This window comes from Falco rusticolus, chromosome 3 (genome assembly GCF_015220075.1).
Source record: "Falco rusticolus isolate bFalRus1 chromosome 3, bFalRus1.pri, whole genome shotgun sequence".
Classification (NCBI taxonomy): Eukaryota; Metazoa; Chordata; class Aves; order Falconiformes; family Falconidae; genus Falco; species Falco rusticolus.
In genome coordinates this window covers 105,191,516-105,211,094 of record NC_051189.1, presented here as the reverse complement: position 1 = coordinate 105,211,094, position 19,579 = coordinate 105,191,516, and the positions used below count along the sequence as shown (strand labels likewise).

At 55.2% G+C, this 19,579-nt stretch overlaps 1 protein-coding gene across 7 annotated transcripts in view; it reads right to left on the bottom strand.

The window, feature by feature from the left end:
* The window catches only part of CHD5 (chromodomain helicase DNA binding protein 5), a 30,975-nt gene that overhangs the window by 9,650 nt on the left and 1,746 nt on the right, over nt 1-19,579 (bottom strand). For 5 of the 7 annotated variants that reach the window (XM_037381168.1, XM_037381171.1, XM_037381172.1 and 2 more), the window contains 19 exons: nt 15,699-15,878; nt 15,117-15,235; nt 14,329-14,567; nt 12,853-12,977; nt 10,923-11,046; nt 8,882-9,048; nt 8,575-8,793; nt 7,572-7,781; nt 7,270-7,481; nt 5,654-5,785; nt 5,010-5,118; nt 4,515-4,706; nt 4,229-4,429; nt 3,693-3,830; nt 3,038-3,159; nt 2,253-2,426; nt 1,349-1,490; nt 1,003-1,134; nt 391-508 (listed from right to left, as the gene is read on the bottom strand). In XM_037381168.1, the coding sequence (XP_037237065.1) occupies nt 391-508; nt 1,003-1,134; nt 1,349-1,490; nt 2,253-2,426; nt 3,038-3,159; nt 3,693-3,830; nt 4,229-4,429; nt 4,515-4,706; nt 5,010-5,118; nt 5,654-5,785; nt 7,270-7,481; nt 7,572-7,781; nt 8,575-8,793; nt 8,882-9,048; nt 10,923-11,046; nt 12,853-12,977; nt 14,329-14,567; nt 15,117-15,235; nt 15,699-15,878 (3,055 nt within the window). Of the gene's footprint in view, nt 1-390; nt 509-1,002; nt 1,135-1,348; nt 1,491-2,252; nt 2,427-3,037; nt 3,160-3,692; nt 3,831-4,228; nt 4,430-4,514; nt 4,707-5,009; nt 5,119-5,653; nt 5,786-7,269; nt 7,482-7,571; nt 7,782-8,574; nt 8,794-8,881; nt 9,049-9,246; nt 9,321-10,922; nt 11,047-12,852; nt 12,978-14,328; nt 14,568-15,116; nt 15,236-15,698; nt 15,879-19,579 lie in introns of those variants that run through there. The other 2 variants (XM_037381170.1, XM_037381174.1) reach the window with 2 other exon arrangements.

The following is a 19,579-nucleotide window of genomic DNA, read 5'->3' as shown; positions in this document are numbered from 1 at the left end:
TAAAACCGATGGGACCATTGGTCTAAGCCAACCAGCGACAGGCAGGGAAGGCAAGGAGGGCAAATGCATCGTCCCTGGGAACGGGTGACTGGAGGAAAAGCAGCTCCAGTGCCAAAGGGGAAGCTCTGTCGTCTACCGAGGCCTTGAAGGGAAACGCAGGGGTCCCCCAAACTAAGCAGCCTGCTGTGGGCACGCTCAGGGCTCACTGAGGGACGCATCTCAAGGGCTTCATGACGTGGTAGGAGCAGCCCGCGCTGTGCCTCGGGACGCGGGACCTGCCGAGCGCGGCACAACTGGCGTGCAGGCAACCACCTCCCCGCTGCCCGACTGTGGGCACAGCCGGCCGACCCCGGGCTGCCAAGCCACCCCGCAAGGCAGAAAGGTGAGTACCGTTAAACCTGTCTATGGCCTCCTGGCGCAGGCCGCCGGTGATGCCCCCATCTATCCGCTCGTACTTGTAGCCTTCGTACTCCAGGAAATCCTCCAGCAAGTCCAGCATCTTCGTCATCTGCAGGGCAAGGTGACGCTGGCACCAGCCGCTCTGCACAGCCTGGCTCCCTGCCTGCCCCGGGGACCTGCCCTGCCCCCGCTGCGCCCCTGCCTGCAGCCTGGAGGCCATGGTGATGGCAGTACCAACAACAGCCCCGTAGGGCCGCAGGCAACTGCCAGAGAAGCAGCACTGGCGTCTCATCTTCTGCAGGCAGCTCTGCCAGTGCAAGGGAATCATGTCTGAACGGCCCTCCCCACAGGGGAGCACTATTGCTGTTATCTCTTTATCCACAGGTAACAGCAGTTTTAAATAAAATATTACAGGCAGTCCCTCGGGGGGAAAAGCTGGGATGCAGTCCATCCATCCTGACTGCCACAGCTGCCACGCTATCTGGGGACAAGCTGCCACCAGCTCTTCCACCTACCTCTATCTGCTCCTAGCACAAAATCCTCGTATAGAACTAAGAAAATCCTTAAAAAAATTATTTATTATTATTTCTACCCTACACTCACCTGGGAAAAGATCAGAACTCTGTGACCCCCATCCCGTAACTTCTTCAGCATCTTTTGGAGCAGCATCAGTTTCCCAGAAGATTTGACCAAAGAATTCCCATCGTAGGATCCATTGGGCAGAACCGGGGCCTCCTGTGAAGGCACCCTGGTTAGCCTCTTTGAGGGCAACGCTTGTTACCTCCGCGGAGAAGTGCACAGGCATTTCAAAGCCAAAATCCTTGTACAGAACCACTCGCACGAAAACCCACACCATTAACCCAAGCGAGACGATGGATACAGCCCCCATCGACAGCTCACACACAATACTCGGAGAAATGTCCCCACAGCACAAAGAGAGGTGACGTACCACTGCTGCCACGGGAAAGAGGTACGGGTGGTTACAGCATTTCTTCAGGTCCATCATGATGTTGAGCAGTGAGACCTGGTTCCCGCCACCTTTTGAATTCAGGGCTTCGAAATTCCTCGTCAGTATGAACTTGTAGTATTTCCTGCAGGAACGGGGATGGGACAGACACCCCTGTGAATTCAGCCAGCGGCAGGACTGGCATAAACAGGACGGTGCTGAATGAAACCCCACTAGCACCACTGGAGCTTCAAAAGGGACATCTGGAGGTTTTTCAAAGCAGCAGCTCAGCACCCTCAGCTCAGGGTCAGGTTTATTTGATTGCTCTGTGGACATCACAGTCCTGTAAGTGGGACGCACTTGGGGGCACAGTGGCTAGGAACACTCCTCGCTGCTGGGTGTACACCCAGCCTTGTCCCGCCATGGTGGTAAGAAGCAACCCCCCTTCGCTGCAAGGCCCCCAGCCTTGGCAAAAGATGCTGCTGAAGCTAAGCCAGGCAGCCCGACACGAACAGAGCCAAGCAAGCATCCCCTGGCGCAGCAGTGATGCTCCAGGCTGACACCAAGCAAGCTGGCATCACCGGCTGCTGCCCCGGTGTCGACAGCAGGAGGAGAAGGGGGTTCAGCATCAGCGTCTTCTCGGTGCCCCCCAGCACTAGCAGTGCCACGCTGACAGCTTGCCGTGCATCAAACGCTTTCTGCTGAGCAGCCAGGACTGCAGAGCCCAGTTTAACCAGGCTGAACACGCTCCCCGGTGCGACACGGAGCGCTCCAGCTCCTCCCGCAGCAGGCCCGAGGACAGCGGGGGGCCTGACCTGTTGGGCCCCAGGGACGCCCCGCCGTGCTGCAGATGAGGTGGGGTGAGGGAAGCTGGCCACCCCACGGGAGCTGCGCTGGAATTACTCACTTCTGCATCTGGCTCAGCTCCACTCTCACGATCAGCTCCGTCTTGGCTGGCATGTTCTTGAACACATCCGCCTTGAGCCGCCGCAGCATGTGGGGACCCAACAGGTCATGGAGTTTTTTGATCTGGTCCTCCTTCGAAATGTCTGCAAACTCCTCCAGAAATCCCTCCAGGTTACTGTGGAAGCAGCCAGAACCACACAGCGCTGAGCAATAACAGGACACACCAAAGACATCTGCTTCTTTAAGACTTAAAAACAAGGGCAAAGTTCTCATGGTATACAAGGAGATGACACTCCTGTGCTTGCATCCAAGCAGAGCAGAAGCCAGGCTGAGGAGCCGTGCTGATGGCTGAGGGGAAATCCAGGCTAAATGTGCCGAGGTCTGAACAATTCCCCAAAGTACCTCTGTCTGCTCGGAGACAGGGAAGAGAAGGCAGGCGTCAGCTCCTCACTCTCAAATCTCCCAACCGATAGCAAGGCAACAGCCACCCACAGGACCCCAAAATCCCACGGGAATAAACCCGGGGTCACGTTAAAGGCATGTGTAGCTGTTATGACCACGGGGGCAACAGGCTTTGCTGCCTGCCTGCTGGTGCAGACCGGTGACATTGGCACAGCAGCAACTGGATATGGGGATACGGCAAAGTGGCACAGCAGCCCCATACAGACAGGAGCCCTGGGAAATGGGAGAAGCTCTGCTGAGCCACCCCCCTACCTGGTGAGGGGCCAGGTCCCGGCCACTCGTCCCTTTCGGGGGTGGGGTGGGGGGGGAACCAGTGCAACTTACTTAAACCGCTCAGGAGTCAGGAAATTGAGCAGGTGGAAGAGCTCTTCCAAGTTGTTCTGGAGCGGTGTCCCAGTGAGCAGCAGCTTGTAATCAATCTTGTAGCTATTTAATACTCTAAAGAACTGGGAAAAGAAATGAGAGGAGGTGAAAAGAGCTCCGAGGAGCCAATTAGTCCCCTGGGGTATCTGCAGATTGTGCCCACAGAGACCTTACAGCCACCACTCCCCCCACTGGGCATGCAAAGCCAGGCTGCAGCTCGAGTGTCCTGCTCCGAGCCATCCCCTCGGAGCACAGGCAGCAAATCCTGAATATCCATGGGTCACACCGCCTGCTGCCTTCAGCGCTGGGGCCTGCGTGAAGGTCCCAGGGGCAGAGAGGAAGGAGAGGGATCAATTCCCTTCCACGACAGCCCATCCAAGGATTATCAGGAGCCAGGCAGGCAGCCAGGCTGCCGCCTCTTCCACCGCTGAAGGATTTTTAATGCCAGAGGATGTTAAAGAAAGCAAATCCACCCAAACACAGGTCCCAGGCAGAACCTGTGCGAGGTGTGGGCATCTTTCAGCTCCGGGGGAGGAAAGCACAGAGCAGCAGACGGCCAGCACTGGGTGTTGCACAGCTGCACCACAAAATTCGCTCACAACCGCCTGCCACCTACTTTGGATTGGTTGTTCTTCAGCCTGTGTGCTTCATCCACCACCAGACAGGCCCACTCTATGGAGCCCAGCACTGCCTGGTCGATAGTGATCAGCTCATAGGAGGTGAGCAGGACATGGAACTTGATCTGGGCTTCCTTCTGGGGGAGCAAGGGAGAGAAAAGCCAGGCTAAGACAGCGGGGACCGGGATGGCCTCCACCTTTGCTGCTGCACATGACTCAAGGAGAAAAGGGGGGGCTGCCTGCACCGTACTGCACAGTACCAGCAGCAGGATTGAGGCACAAGTCGTGTCAGCAGAAAACCTAAACCCATCTGAACGTTAGAACCAAGCAGGGGACTACAGACACCGCAAAGGCTGTGGCAGAAATCTTTCAAGCCCATCACAAACGTCCTGCATTTTTTAACAGTGCCAGCCTCTCTCTTTGGAGAACAGGCAATTAGGGACCTGCCCAACCTCCCTCTCCAGGTTACATTTGCCTCTCTCCCCTCCTTACTGATGGTTAAAGCTACTGGGTATGGCACAGACTTAGCTCCCACCTTCATCCGGAAAACCTTCTTTCCACTCCGGATAGCATTGTCTTCAAAAGAAAATTCATTTTCCCGGATGACCGACCGGCTTTCTTTGTCCCCCGTGTAGGTCACGACATAGAAGTCGGGCGCCCACATCTCAAACTCGCGCTCCCAGTTTATGATGGTGGAGAGAGGGGCACTGACCAGGTACGGCCCTTTCGAGTGGCCCTGCTCAGGGAGACAAAGGCCAAGCTGTTCTCCCCGTACCAAGTGGCTCTCAGCCACCTCGGGGACTGCTGGATGCTCCACTCACCTCCTTGTACAGGGAATACAAGAACACAATAGTCTGCACAGTCTTCCCCAGCCCCATCTCGTCAGCCAGGATTGTATCCGTCCCTTGGGCCCAGGAAAATCTCAGCCAGTTTAGCCCTTCCAGCTGGTAAGGATGGAGCGTGCCCCCCGTGGCATCGATGTACCACGGCTGCTTGTCAAACTTCACCGTAGGCTGAAAAGAGAGAGACACAACACAAAGCAGTGAGAGCCAACTCCTCCTCCTCTCTCTGCGGCCAAGCACATCCCTCTTCAGCCTTGTGACACCCAACAGCCCCCAAAGGGATGCAGACATGGTCCCCAGCACAGCACTGCCCTCATGCTCCTTACAGCGAAGCCACCCCAGAGCTTTCAATGAAAAAAATCCAGGGTCCCCAAAGGAACTAGAGGAGAAAAACGTAACAGAGTGGGGGGGCCAGACAGATGTCCCTCTCTCTGGGCTCACGTGCCATTCACTGTTCCTGCCATTCTTACTCACATCCACGAGAGGTGTTTCTGGAGGTTTTTCCAGCTTCTCCTCTTTCAGCTTTTTCCCTTTCTTGTTCAGCTTCTTCAGAGGGCGCATGTCCTCCCCCAGCATCAACTCCCTGCAACAGCCAGGGAAAAGGCAGATGATGAGCATTCCTCTCCCAGTCCCTGAGCCCAGGGATAGAAATACCTCCCAAACTCCACTGCCTCTCTCCCCACAGGAGCCTTTCTGGCCCAGTTAGCCTGGGCTCTCATGGAGTGTGAATCTTCTCCTCCCAACAGTCCACACAATGTCATCCAAAAAGAACAGCAATCACATCAGAGGGCTGTGGTTTTCCCCCAAAACAGACGGGCGGCTGCACCATGGAGCGTGCCAAGAGCATGAGTACTACAGCAGCATAAATGCAGGGGAAGGGGAGCACAGGCTGGAAAACGACAGGCAGGCAGGATTTCCCAGCAGCCCTGAAATGGCATTTCAGGAGAGCCAGCTTTCTGAAAGTGCTCAGCCACCGCTCTCTGAAGACAGGTCCCCACGAGCAGAGCTGGTGTGTTCAGAAGGGGGGCACCAGCGCCTGCACAGGCTGCCCCAGCTCTGCCTGCCTCTGCCAGGCTGTGGCAGCTCTGCTGTGGTTCCACCGCCCAGCTGGGTCGTACCTGTGGTTCCAGTAAAGGTGTTTGAGGTTTTCATAGTATGGGATGTCTATCTCATCGATCTCCCAGGTGCACTGGTCGTACGGCAGGTCTTTCCACTTGATCAGGTAATGGATGTCTCCCTTTTTATCAAAGCTGTAATGCAGGGCACGAAAAGACTCTCAGTGAAATGACACTTGCCCCCTGGGAAGCAGTTAACCATAACCTGCTTCCATAAAACTGGATGCTTCATCCTCTGCATTTACCTACAGACCACGACACCCAAGCAGAGGTAGGAAAACGTAAAGAAAGTATCAACACTTTCCGGCAGAAATGCCTATTAATCTGCTGCATGTGTTAAATCATTAAGCTTTAAAGGCTGCTCTCTTCCATTCCACTGAACAACCTCATTTTCCCATTTTACCAGCACTGGATGAATACCAGCACTCACTGCTCTATGAAGTTTTGCTTACGCTGAAAAATGAATCGACACACTGCCGAGTCTGATTATATGCCTACAGGGAAAAAACCCTTGCCTCATTAGCAGAGCAACGTAAAGCTCACATGAAAAGTACCCAGGCAGCTAGCTTTATTTTCTGCCAAGCAGCCTTCAAGCAGAGTTGTCGCTTGAAATTTCAGGTTGCCACTTGAAACATAGAAATTCAACAACAAGGTGTCTCTAGCCACTCGATGGAAAAAAAAAAAAAAACAAAACCATCTGCACAGCACATTTCATAGGCAGGAAATTTCTTCCACAGAAAAGAAATGCAAATGTCAAGGCTTCAGCAGGGAGCCAGGCACTTGCTCAGACTCCTCTCCTCGGGCATCGTCCCTATCAGCATCAGCAGGAGGCAAGGAGGAAAAACGTCCGTCTCAGTACGAGCAGTGCACAAATCCCTGCTGGTGCCTCACCTTTGATGTGAGTGCAGCGGGGCTGCGCGGTTTCTGAGAGGAACAAATGACCTACAGAGACATGGGCTGCTGTTCCAAAGAAGTTTAGGTGAGTGGCAGTAGCCACAGGGCACAATCGATGGAAGCAAGACCCATCACAGGGTTGCAGCAGAGATTTATGGAATGATTAGGTTGTAACAGGGACTGAAACAGTATGTCTGGGAAGAGTGGAACAACTCCATGTACCCACCTGGGGGAAAACTTACTGTCTCTATTTTTAACATGCAACACAGCAGAAAGGAAAATAAAGGAAGGTGTCAATTCACTTCTGGCCTTGGCTTCGCCTTGGGAACAAACCCTCAAGGTGACAGAGACCTCCAAACAAGCCAGCAGCTGCTATTCCATCAGCCCAAGATTTTGGCTTTGCAGAAGGATGGCACAAACTTCCCAGCCCTGGGGTGGGGAACTCAACCAAGCATAGAAATCCCGCAGCAGGCCAGCGCAGAGGCTCAGCTACCCGTGCAAACTGGCAAGGCGAGAACCGCGCACAAAGGGAAAACCTGCAGAGAGGCCAGACGCGCTGCTCCAAGCTCCACCTGCGGAGCCCCAGGGAGCGCAGCAGGGCTAACCCTTGCCATTTTCCTCCCTGGCGCGCAAGAGCATCGCTCCGCATCAGTGCTAGCAGGGGCTCAGGCACCCTGGCACACACCCTTCCGTGGCCCGTTCCTGGACTGCATGCAGCTCCTCACCTGTGGTTCAGGATGCGGTGGATCATCATCCACTCAGGCTTGATGCCGTAGCGGTAGAACCGCTCCTCCATCTTGGCGTACTGTGGGTCTTTGTTCTTCCGCTTCTCCCTCTGGCTGTCCTCGTCCCCAGAGCCGTAGTCGAAGGCCGGCGGCTCATCCATGTCGTTCTTCCGTTGGTAGTTGCGGTACATCACAGTGTGGTAGAGCTCCAGCTGCGGCAGGAGGGAGTCACGCTCAACCCACGGGTGGTGGGGCAGCAGGCCAGGCAGGGACACAGTGACAATGATGACACACAGGCTCACCTGCAGCTCCTTGACCCAGGAGCAGTGCCAGTAGGAGAGGCCTGCCCACTTCACGAAGAACTCGCGCTCTGGGATCCCCTCCAGCACCTTTGGCGGGGGGAGAGCCAGCTCCGCATCCGAGGTGGGCAGCACAGGCGGGAGTGGGGCAGCCGGTGGCTCCTTCCAGGCCCAGTGCAGGATGCGTTGGACTTTGCCCTTCAAGGGAGGGCACTGGGGATAAAAAAGCAAACAAGCAAGAGCACAGAGTTTAAGGTGAGCCCCTGTCAGGGGCCTCGGGGAGCAGGGTAGACCTGGAGGGCAGAAGGGGTCTCGCAATGCCAAGCAGATGGCAGCCGTCCCAAGCGCAGCGGGAAAAGCACAGCCAGGGCTCTGGGGAGCATGCCGGCACAGCCTGTGCCAAAAAACGGTGCCACAGTGAAAGCCCTGGGGCAGAGAGCGACGACGGATTCACCCCTGGCCATGGGGAGCCAGGTGTGACCTGAATCATCCAGGCCCTGGCTGTGTCTATCTCACCCCGCAAACAGGGCCAGCGCCCCTTGGCACACGCAAGGTGCTGCCCAGGTCCTGGGCCCAGCTGCTCCATTGCTGTTTCTAACGGGGTGGACAGAAAGGAGACACGGAGGGTGGGCAGGGGTTGTGGCCACCAAGAAGTGTCCACAACACTGGTGCATCCCCATGGAGATGGTCTTGCCACCACCTCTAAACAGGCCATGCATCGAATGGGGCTTGACAGCCCATCTAAAAACTGGCCAGAAGACACCAGCCGGCAGCCCCCACGGGGAGACAGTGCAGGCGGCAGAGCTGTCTGGGTCCCCTGGGTGCACGCAACCGGCAGGTAGTGCTCCCCAAGGGAGGGGGTCTGTGGCACGGGGCAGGACACAGCCCGGCAGCAGGACACGGGGAGAGGGTGAGAGGGGCAGCGGTGGCCAGGAGACCCACTGCCAGGCTGGGCGGGTGCGGGAGCAGGAGCAGGGACGGGGCGAGGAATGCTGGTAACACTCACTGTACAGCGAGGGCAGAGCCATTCACCGTTTGGTATTTCTGGCAGCGGTGGGTTCAGGCAGTGCAGGTGGTAGGAGGACGGGCAGGTGTCACAGCACAGCAGCTCCCCTCCGTCCTTACAGACACGGCAGAACTCCATGTGGTCATCCTCCTCCTCCTCGCCACCTTCTTCCTCCTCCTCCTCCTCCTCCTTTGGCTCCCACTGGATGCCCTCCTTCTCCTGGGAAAGCACAGCCAGTGTAACGCCGGGGGTTTCCACTGCCCACCCACTCATCCGCTTGCACCCACGGGGCCCTGACCCCACTCACACAGTGGGGGCAGCTCCACTTGCCCTCAGGGGCCTTCTCCAGCTCAGGGTCCAGGCAGACAAGGTGGTAGGCACGCGGGCAGGTATCACACAGGATGATCTCTCCTCCCTGCTGGCACACCTCACAGTAGTCCTGGTGGTCCGTCTCGTAGCCGTCCCCTTCTTCGACTGCAAGCAAGGGACAGGCACACAGTCAGAGGGACGGCAGAGCTGCCTGCTCTCCCGGGAGGGAACAGGACACTTGCTCCTCTACGATATGGTTAAGGAAATAAGGAAAGCGTTTTGCCTCAGACCCCTCCTGTTACGTCCCCCTACCTCTCTGTCCCTCAGCACCACAGTTCATCTTTGCACACAGCATCATCTCACCTCTGTCTCTCTTTCTCTCTCCACACTGTATCATCCTTTGGTTCCTTCAGGCTCTCAATGGAGAATGCCAGAACCTGGAGAGGTTGCAAGGGAGGCCAGTCAGAGAAACCTCCCCAGGTACCAGCGCCACCAACTGCAAACGCACCATGCAAGGGTGACACGGCCGAGGAGGAGGACTCCTCTCCTGGGACTACTCTGCTCTTCCTGGGTGCTCACTGGCGCAGAGGCAGGAGCTCTCTCAGCTCAGCGCGAACGGGAAGAGGAAGGGAGGGACAAAGTCTTGTAAGCATCGAAACAGCTCATCTCGATTCCCAGCTCTGCCACAAACTCCTGGCACAGACCTATGACCTTCCGCTCCTCCAGCACACGGCAGGGGCTGCCCAGCTCCGCCACCAGTACCCTCATACAGCAGCAAGCTGGGACAAGAAGCAATGCCCCTCACAGGCAAAACATGGAGCCAGCCGGCCGGCCCTGCCTTGTTGACCGATGGAGGGGGCTGGCCAGCATCACGCCCTAACCGTCCCCCAACCCAGAAGCCGCCCTTCCATTTGTCAGAAGCAAAAACCCATCAGCAAAGCTAAGAAGCCAAAGGATGCACCTGGATCTGAAGCATCTCATCCCGAATGAGGACACAAGGTGGAAAGGCAGTGCGCGTCCTGCAGCGGCACAGGAGGCGGAGATGGCATGGGAAGCCTGGCAGGGCAGCACCAAGCCCTGGCAGTCCCTGCCGGTGCTGAGCCAGCGCGGCACAGGGGGGCTGCTCTCAACAGCAGCACAGGGACGGAGACGCCATCGTGCAGAATCCACCCACAGCCCTCCACAAGGGACGGGATGAAGGAACAGACACACAAACACGGCCACGCAGCTGCTGGGAGCCCCTGACAGATGCTTCCCACTGCTATTTGCATGACTCCGTCTTCCTACATTGCTACCACAGACCTACCGCCTGCTGCTGCCTGGCTGCACATCTCACACAGACAAAAAATCCCTCGTCTTAACACTTTCTCGCCCACAGCCTGCTCTGCTCCGCCAGGAGCTTGCCACAAGCCCCGTCTCTCCAGGGGCTGCTCCTCAGAAAATCACTTCCCTGGAAGCCCCACGAATTCTGGAACTTTGCTGCTAGAGGACAAATCCTGGCAGGACCACACGTGCAGGGAGGGTGCCAACTGCCCACGCTGCCCGTGACACATCCCGGTGCCCAAATTGCAGGCAGGGTCCCGGGGCGGGCAGGGGGCTTGGCCACCCTGGGTGGCTGGGGCTATGCACAAGCAGCAAGGCAGGGTGGGTGGGCTTTGGGAGCCACAGCACCACGGCAGGGCAGCACACCAGCACCACGACTCTCCCAGAGCAGTGCCACAGAGCTGGCTTGGGCGCAGATGAGCCCCAGGACAGAACAGCCCTGCTGCCAGGCTGCTCCGCCACCACAGGCGCTGTGGGAGTGAGCCGGCAGCCCGTGGCAGGATCTGCTTGCTGCCTTCTGGCAGGCAGGAGCCCACCAGCAGCAGGGCCCGGACGCCAAGAAAGCACCTCGCATTCCACGAACACAGACAAGCACAAGCACGTCCTCTCCCACCGAGCAAGCGCCAGACATGGCCTGGAGCTGCAAAGGCCAGGAAAGCACCAGCTGAAGAGGGAAATCCAAACAGAACAGGAACAGAGTACAAAGGATGGCCTACTCCTCTTTTTCTTTCTCCTCCTCTTCCCTCTCTTCCCCAGGCCAGCCGAGCACTCGGAGCGCACTGAGGAGCTGTTGATGCTGGCACTGTCGAAGTCGGATTCCTCCCGTTCCTCCTCTTCGCTCTGCAGAGGATAGAACCAAAGCACGCACAGTCCAAGCACTGGCATCCCAGCGGCTGCTCCCAGAGATCGCCGCTCTGCAGCAGAACAAGCCCCCAGAAAGCCACATAAACCCGTGTGGGATCATCGGCTGTGCTCCTCAGGGCACCCTGCCTCCCACCGAACAGGCCAGACAGAGCAGCAGGGAGGGTGGCAGCACGAGCACGCTCCTGGCACCACCAGACGGGGTTCAGAAGAGTGTGTCACGAGGTGTTAGGAAGCAGGGAAATCTCCTCTATCAGATCAATGTCCCAGCCAGGCAATCAATAAGGGCAGAGCTGGACTATGGCTAGAGCCTGAAGGCAATTACCTTGCAGTGCTCAACCCAGCACAGGGACAGCTCACCCACTTCACGGCACCATCAATGTGCAATCAACGAGCAAATCTCAGAGCACCTTTAAAACACATAAATGTGTCAAGTCCCTGCTCAGGCTCCCTGACAAGAGTTGGGCTCTGGGTTTCCCCTGCAGCCTGCCACCTCCACTAGCAGGGGGTGCAGAGATACCACATGGCGCAGCCAGCCAGGCATGTTGGGAAGGCTCAGCACCTTGCAGGCAGCAGCCAGCTGCAAGAACCCGCTGCTGTGACAATGTTATCCCGAGTGCAGGCACCTGCAAGGCAGACATGCTGGGGGACAACACCCTACTCCCACTTCTGTGCAGTCAGGGGCTCCCTTCTCCACTGCTTGGCAAAACTTTGCTCCCTCTCTCTCTCAACACCTGTTTCAGCTTGTGTCAGCCTGTTTGTGGGTGTGCACACAGGCAATCACACTTGACCTTCCTTAAAACATGAAAGGAGTTAAACAAGCCCAGCATGCAATGACATCAAAACATAGCAACGTCTGAATTCTTATTCCAAAGACTTATGCGAGCATGCAAATCAGGGATTTGCTATGAGTCAGGTGCTTAGCGCTCTAGCTGCAGGAGCAAGCCCAAGCTCTTTGTAACTCTCACAAAGGCAAATGTACAGATCTAGAGTGCACCCAGAGATGGGATTAATTTTTTGTGATGTGCAATTGCAAAAATACAGCATCAAGAATCTGTATCACATTCTTCCTCTCGCTTCAGCCTCTGATGCACAAAGGTATTTACAAACAGGTTGTGTCATGTGAACTAGAGCTGGCGAGTCAGCGAGCTCCAATAAGGTTGAACTAACAGGATTTTGATCAATAATATTATCAAGACCTACAAGAGTTCCACCCCTATTCAGTAGCTATTTGAGAGATTTATTATTTGCAGTGCTCTGCTATTTTTTAAAATGCACCTGATATTCATGTGCTGACAAGGGCAGAGCACTGAAACCGTGGTAGAGCCCTGTTGCCATGCTCTTAATGGGAAGCTCCAGTACCCCTGGGCTACATTGCAGGATCACAGATGCCTGAAGGCAGGCTACACTAATGCAATTAAAGCATTTGGTAATTCTTTTTGACGCACAGTTCAGCTGGAGCGCAAGCCCCAAAGAATTCCCTTGCAAATGAAATCTGAACTCATGGCATTACGAACCTCATCACTGAAAGCAAATGCAGTTACATGATTTTAACAGAAATTGCACCCAGGCACGATGTCTTTACAACTCTGAGCCTGGACACAGCTCTCTATCAAAAGGACAAACGAACGTGCTAGTCAGACACTGCTGCCTCGCAGAGGGGCACAAACAAGGCTGCGACACCGCTGCAAGAGGGAGGCTCCTAGGGGGAGGGCTCATCCCAGCACGTCCTTGCCACAGCCCCCCACAACCAAGGCCAACGCAGAGAAAGTGGCGCAGACTTACAGAGGAGCCCTTTTTCCTTTTGCTGGGGATTCCTCCAAACCGGAATTTCAAGCCTGCCATCTTCTTCCCCTTCCCCTTTTTCTTCCCATCTTTGGAGCCCTTGATTTTCTTCCGCACACCTGGACCTGGAGAAACAGAAGATTTGTTTGGCATTCTGCAAACAAACTCGACTCCCAAATCACCCCTCACCCCCACCCCAGGATTTACAGGGAAGATGAGAGAGCACTGGGGACCACGGGGAGCAGGGCAGCGGCTAGCCCCAGCCACAGAGCATGGCCTTGGGAGCAAAGGGCTGCACACCCAGACCCACTGCTTGCCAAGAACTGGGGGAGGAAAGCATATGCCCTGGGATCCAGGAGAGGGACCAGAGCCCCCCAGAGCACACGGCTACAAACACCAACCAGGGACTCAGGGGTCTGCAAGGCAGGGAGAAGAGGCAGCCATGGAGAGGCAGGAACGTTGCTGCGCTGAGCCTGCCAGGAGGGAGGGCTGTTGCAGCTGTACTCTTGGTCAGCTGCCAGCTCCGAGCTGCTTGTTTAAAACCTCCCAAGGCATCAGGAACTGACAACTGCACAAGTGGAACAGCAACCTTACCGAGGAGGAACACAGTGCAAACAAAAGGAGACCCCTCCCTTTCCCACTACTGCCCAGCTTCTGCAGCGACTCCCACAGACCCTTGCAAGCATGGGGAAAGCAGCAGCAACCTGCTGTCAGAAACAGGAAAACGTTTGCAGCAGGAGACCCCCTTCAATACAAACCAGGCTATTTTCACAGGAACTACTGCAAATCTATACAGTTAGCTCACTCTTTGCAAGTGGGCTTTGAAGACAGTCAACTTCCACCCAGCTGCCAGGAGGATATATCCTTTATTATGAAAAAGAGCCACAGCCTTGCTGCCACTGCCTTTCCATCACAGAATTCCTTGATGTCTCAGAGACAAAACGCCTGGCTTGACTGCCGAACAGTGTGTGTTCATGTGGCCAGACCATACCTGCCCTGCCAACACACCTCCACCCTAGTCTTGCTAACCTACAAATCCCCTTCAGCTTGGACACTGGACTCTGAGCATACTGCTGTTTCTGGAGAGCTTTACAACCGTGCAGAATCCCCCAGGAGAGAAGCTGGCATAGAAATACATGTCCCAATCACTTATTTAAAACATAAGAATGAAGTTATGCATGAACTGCCACAAACTGCCAAAAGTCCAGAATGTCCAGGGGCTGCCAGGGTGATCTGGCATGGCTCACAAACCACAACCCCTCTAGGACTTCTGCAAGGGAAAAAGGAAGTTGCAGATACACCTCTGGCCCTACCTTCACCTCCCTGGTTTGCTGAAGTGTGTCTCCTGCCTGGAGATGCTTTCCCACCTCCACCAGCCTGAAGACGCGGCTGGCTAGCTCTGCAGGCCCAGCAGGCACACAGCTTGCCACCAATGAGCACAGCCCCTCCGCTCAGCCCACCGCAGTTGGCACCTACCCTTGCCCTCCTTGGTCTTGGCCTTCCTGATGACAGTGGGCAAGGCAGCCTGCTGGGGGCTGGCAGCAAGCGGTGGGGTGACAGTGACGGTCTCCACAGCTGCAGCAATGGCTGCTGCTGCCGCTGCTGCCGAGCTGCCCTTGAATGGGTTGTTGGCACTGAACTCCCGCCACTTGGCACCGAGCACAGTCATCATCTTGGACATGGGGATCTTGGGGTTCTTCTTGGCAATCAGAGGCCTGCAGGGAAGGGCAGAGGGAGAACCAGGTGATAACAGAAACACTTCGCTGTGCATCCACTCCTGCGTATTGTGCGCTGGTACTTCAGCCCAAGAAATACACCAGCGGTGCCCGCCTCACACAGCAGCAGGCTGCTCTGGTCCTCTGGGAGCAGCTCCCTTGGAAAGGCAGCAGCAACTAGAGGTTTCTGAAACAAGTACATATACAAAAGGGGGCCCACCTAAACTTCCTCAGAGACCCGCTTCTGAAATGCCTGTTGTGTTTTGGATGGTTCATAGTGTGAGCAAAAATGCATTATCACTTTTCGCACAAAACGTTTCAAATAAGCGCATGCACAAAATGAGGTTTTGGGGAGAGGGAGAGACAAACACTTCAGCTGTCTTCCAGTCAATCCTGCACTAAAATGGCATCTCAAGGACCAACTCACATGGGGAGAGGCAACAAGGAGCTCACAGTGCAGAACTGACTTCACAACTTCACCTGCTTGACTGAGCAACACCCAAACCTCAACCACCACACAAGGCCCCATCCAGACCAACAGTATCCTACCTGAGGAACTGGCTGAAAGCCTTGTAATTAGTCAGAGTATGATAATCTTCTTCTGAGAAAACATAATCTACATCATCAAGGCCCCATTCTTCCATCAGCTGGGCTGAGCTCTTGGGCTCCTGTAGATTTACAGAGAGATCGTTAACGTAAATGACTGCAGCTCTGCAGATGAGCAGCACATGGCTGGGTCCGTCACATGCTCCATATCAAATGCTCTCCCTAGTCAGCAATGCACAGGGATCTGTTTCTGTGATTTAAAAAACAGAGCACGCACATGGCTTAACAAATTAATGCTTCACAGGCTTCCAAGAAGCAAATTAACGTGGCACCATCCAAATGCTCCCCATACCATGGAATACAACACAAAGCCTCAGCAGGTGTCATATCTAAACAAAACTCAATTTCTCTCTGCATGCAAGACAACAACAGAAAAATACAACCTTTCCTCTCCCAGTCATTCACCTGCAATTCCACCTGCAAACCCAGGGCAAGCTCCTCTGAACGAGGTAACTCACAAGTATCTGGCCACACCCTGAGGTCTCATGCTCTAGCACCAGCTCAGGATAAAGGAATCTTCAGTACCTTTAGAACTCCATCCTCATTGTCATCCTCCTCTTCATCCTTCTTCTTCCGTTTTGGCTTTTTCTCCTTCTTGTCCTTCAGTTTTTTCTTCTTCTTTTTGTTGGGTGAATAGTCACTCCCTTCACTCTCAGATTTCTCCTCAATCTCCTCTTCATTGTCTGACATTTCATCATTGCTGCCCTAAAACAGAAAGTGACAGTGGAGAAAGAGCAGGGCCTCCCCCGCCCCCTCCCCCCACTCTCTTCCAACAAACCCTCCCAGCCAGCACAAAGCCACTGCTGTTACCAGCCGTAGTCAACCCTCTCTCAAATAACCCTGCCGTTAAGCTGTGGGGCTGAGGAAAAACACCACGCAAAGCAGATTCAGGAACAGCAAGAAGCGCCTGACCACAGCAGAGCAGACAGAAAGAAGTCCTTGGGTTATTTGAACTGTTTTGTCAGGGCAGTTCTGTGATCCCTGGCCAACCTTCTGCCCCAAGTCCCCATCTGTAAACAGAGCCATTCCCTCCCTCCATTCCAGCAGCACTATGAACATATCCGCTCACACAAGGCAACCCATGCCTGAGGGAAGTGCCAGAAACCAGAGGAGAAGGTTACACAATAAAGAGGAAACTCTGTTTTGGAAAAGCTTGTCTAGACCAAGGTATACAGAATGGAAAGTTTATGCTTTTGCCTCAAGACTTACTCACCAAAAGAGGCAAGAGAAATGAGCCACAGCCATGCAGATGGAAGCCTGCTTGGCCTCCATATTGTAATGTGCTCCTCTGAAAGCACCCAGATGCTGCAATAGCACAGCAGCCAGGGACCACTGCAGTGAGCAGTGGCACAAACAGAAAACCAGGAGACAGAAAGGCAAGTAAGTGAACATGCACATTAAAAACAGCTGCGTAGTAAAGCAAAGAGCAATGCCTCTGAGAGGCGGCTAACTGCTCTGCTAAAAAATCCCAAACTGTCAGACACACAACACCCTGGTAACATTTTTGACTGATATAGCACGGGTAATATACAACGTTCTGTCCTGTGTTTATTTTAGTTTTACATGGATAAGGTTGCATTCTTCTACCACAGTGTAAACAGCTAAGAAACTAAACAAAAGGAAGAGCAGATCTCTTCAGTCATGTGCAGCATTTTAGCTCAGACAGGTATCGTGCTAGGGTTTTGCTTTGTCGCTGTTTTCTTTTTCTGCCCAGCTGGGCACTATGTGCTGCAGTCAAAATGTGTGACTGCAGGAGGATTTCAGCTGACACATGAACAAAGCAGTCCTGGTGGGTGCACAGACAGTCTTGAAGGGTGCATGAGTGCAGAGTAAGTCAGGTGAGCCTGGATGCGTTCCCTCACTTTCTGAGGCAAGCAGCTACATGACGCTTCCCATCTCCAGCAGAGCCTTGGTCATACACAGCTTCGGCAGCAACCTGAGCCAACTGCTAGATAGTTGGTGGATGCATCCTGCTCCCCCACAGCCAGTGGGAACTAGGCTTAGATGGCCACACCAAGCTGGGGAGAGCTAGAGTGGAGACTGGTCAGGTGGAATTGAGCTTTCTATCTGGAAGAGAGACCACAACGCGCTGCACAACACCGACAGCGACCACGTTACCACGCTAAGGAATGCCGCCGCCTGCTGGGTGGAGCACTCGGGTCCCAAGGGAGCCTGCGAGAGGACATGTGCGTTGGGGCCTCCCTCCGCCGCACCCGGAGCGCTCCGGCCACGGACGGCACAGCCCGCCCGCCGGCGTGCGGAGCAGCTCCAGGGCGCAGCGGGAGGCTGTGGCACCGGCAGCGCTCGGCCTCGGGCCCAGCACCGTGGGCGGCGCTTGACCTCAGCACCACGGACAGCGCCCGGCCTCCGCCCCACGGGCGGCGCTGGATCGCAGCACCATGGACAGCGCCCGGCCCCGGGCTCAGCACCACGGACAGCGCTCGGCCCCGCCAGCCCCAGCCCGGCCTAGCTGCCGCCGCCGCTACCGGCCCCTCCGCGCCCGGCCCCCCTGCCCGGGACCCCCCTGCCCGGCAACCAGACTTTATCTTAACGCCCAAAAGCACCAGCTGCCGAGAAACACTTTCACCCAGCCGCCATTACGGACTCATGGTCCTTCTCGGTTCGGAACAAACCGAGCCTTTCCTTCAGCAGGGTTATAAACAGTTGTCATTTGGCATGGAATAATTGGTTGTCATGGTAACTGCCGCAGTACAGGTCGAAATCCCCCCTCTCTGCTCCCTTCGCTGACAAGGGCCTTCATCTCCATACACTGAGGTTCTAACCGCAGTCTGGTTATTTCATGCAGATTTTTCCAGGGGTTTGCAGCATCCATTCCTGCACCAGGGCTCCCGCCAGCGCCACCGCAAACACGATGAGTTCCACTGCAGCTAGTGCAGGCGCAAGTGCAGCACGGCAGTGCTCCTGCCCCACACTCCAACGGCAAAACCACAGGGGACTACAGGGCACCTGTCAGTTGTAGCACAGGCACTGGGCCCCACATTGCAGGCTTCCACCTCACTCCCACTGACCAACAGCAGGGGGAAATCCATGCACCCCACAAAACTCCTAAGGAGGGGTTTAGGAAAAGGAACCCACATTCAAGGTCCCCCCATCTTTTATCTTCTCATCCTAAAGGCAGTCTGGGTGCTGCTCGGTGCCTACTGACAGCTACAGCACCAGCTTCACACTGGCTTAGATGGACAAGGGAACAGTCTCCCACACGCGGAGCTGAGGTTGGTTAAAACTGCCCACACAAGGCATTAATGACAAAAAGTAGCACACTCAATACTCAGCCTGCTATTTTCTCCCCACCTCCAGTAAGGGAACAGTCAGACTCAGCACAAACTGTACACATTGCTACATTGACAGAAAATTAACAGAGATCAAAGCACCACGAGGTTTTATTTTATTTTGCATCTCCCCAGAAAAACAGCACAGGCAAAAAATGCACCCAGTGATGGAAGAGGCAGGGCCTGAGCCAGCTTTGCGTGGTATCCGCAGACAACACCACCATGCCCCTGAAGGAAAAAAAGCCCTCCTTGGGGCCACAACTTCTGCAAAAGGCTGGCAGGATGGAATTGGCTTTCTTTAAAGCAGCAGCTCATCATGCTCCCATCAGCAGCAAAAGCACTGAAAAACACCACACCACCTCATCCAGCCAATCTGTTCTTAGATCCCACAGGGAGCAGCTGGAGGAGGGGATGACCAGAGTCGCTCAGCATCGTTCAGCCCTGCTTTGGCAAGGGAAGGGGTGGGGATGCATCTAGTTGTCCTAGGTGAGTGACTTCTCCCCAGCCACAGCATCACTGGGGAAGGAAGGGGGACGAGGAACCTCTCTGCCGTTCACCCTTTCTTTCCAGAAGCCTATTGGCACCTACTCAGCGAGAGGGCCAGCACACAAGATGGCTGCTCCTGTCCTCACACCCAGCACTGCCCAGGGATGAGAGAGCGAGTGGCAGAGCCCGCACGGCACAATGTGGCAGCGAGCTCTGCTCCTGTGCCACGCCATGTCTGAGCCAAGTGCCCTGGCAGAGCACACGCAGAGCCAGCCAGCCTTCCCGGCCAGACAGAGGACCCCCAGCGCAGCCTCAGTAAGGCCTGGTCCTTGAGCATACAATGCCTCATCTTTGTTTTCCTACAGAAGGCCAAATCCTAGAAACCCCTACACCAACTCGCTTGCAAAACACCCTGGACAAGTATGGCTGACACTAATGTCCACAGAAAACTCCAAGTCCTGCCCCAGTCATGCCCCCTGTTCACATCTCCCTCCTCAGAAACACGAGCCCCAGCCACCACATCGGTACAGGACATGCCAGAAAGATTTCCTGCCTGTCCCCAGAGACAGCAGCAAGGAGGTGCTGCACTGCAGCACAGGCAGGAGGGCTTCAACATACCGTTGCATGCAT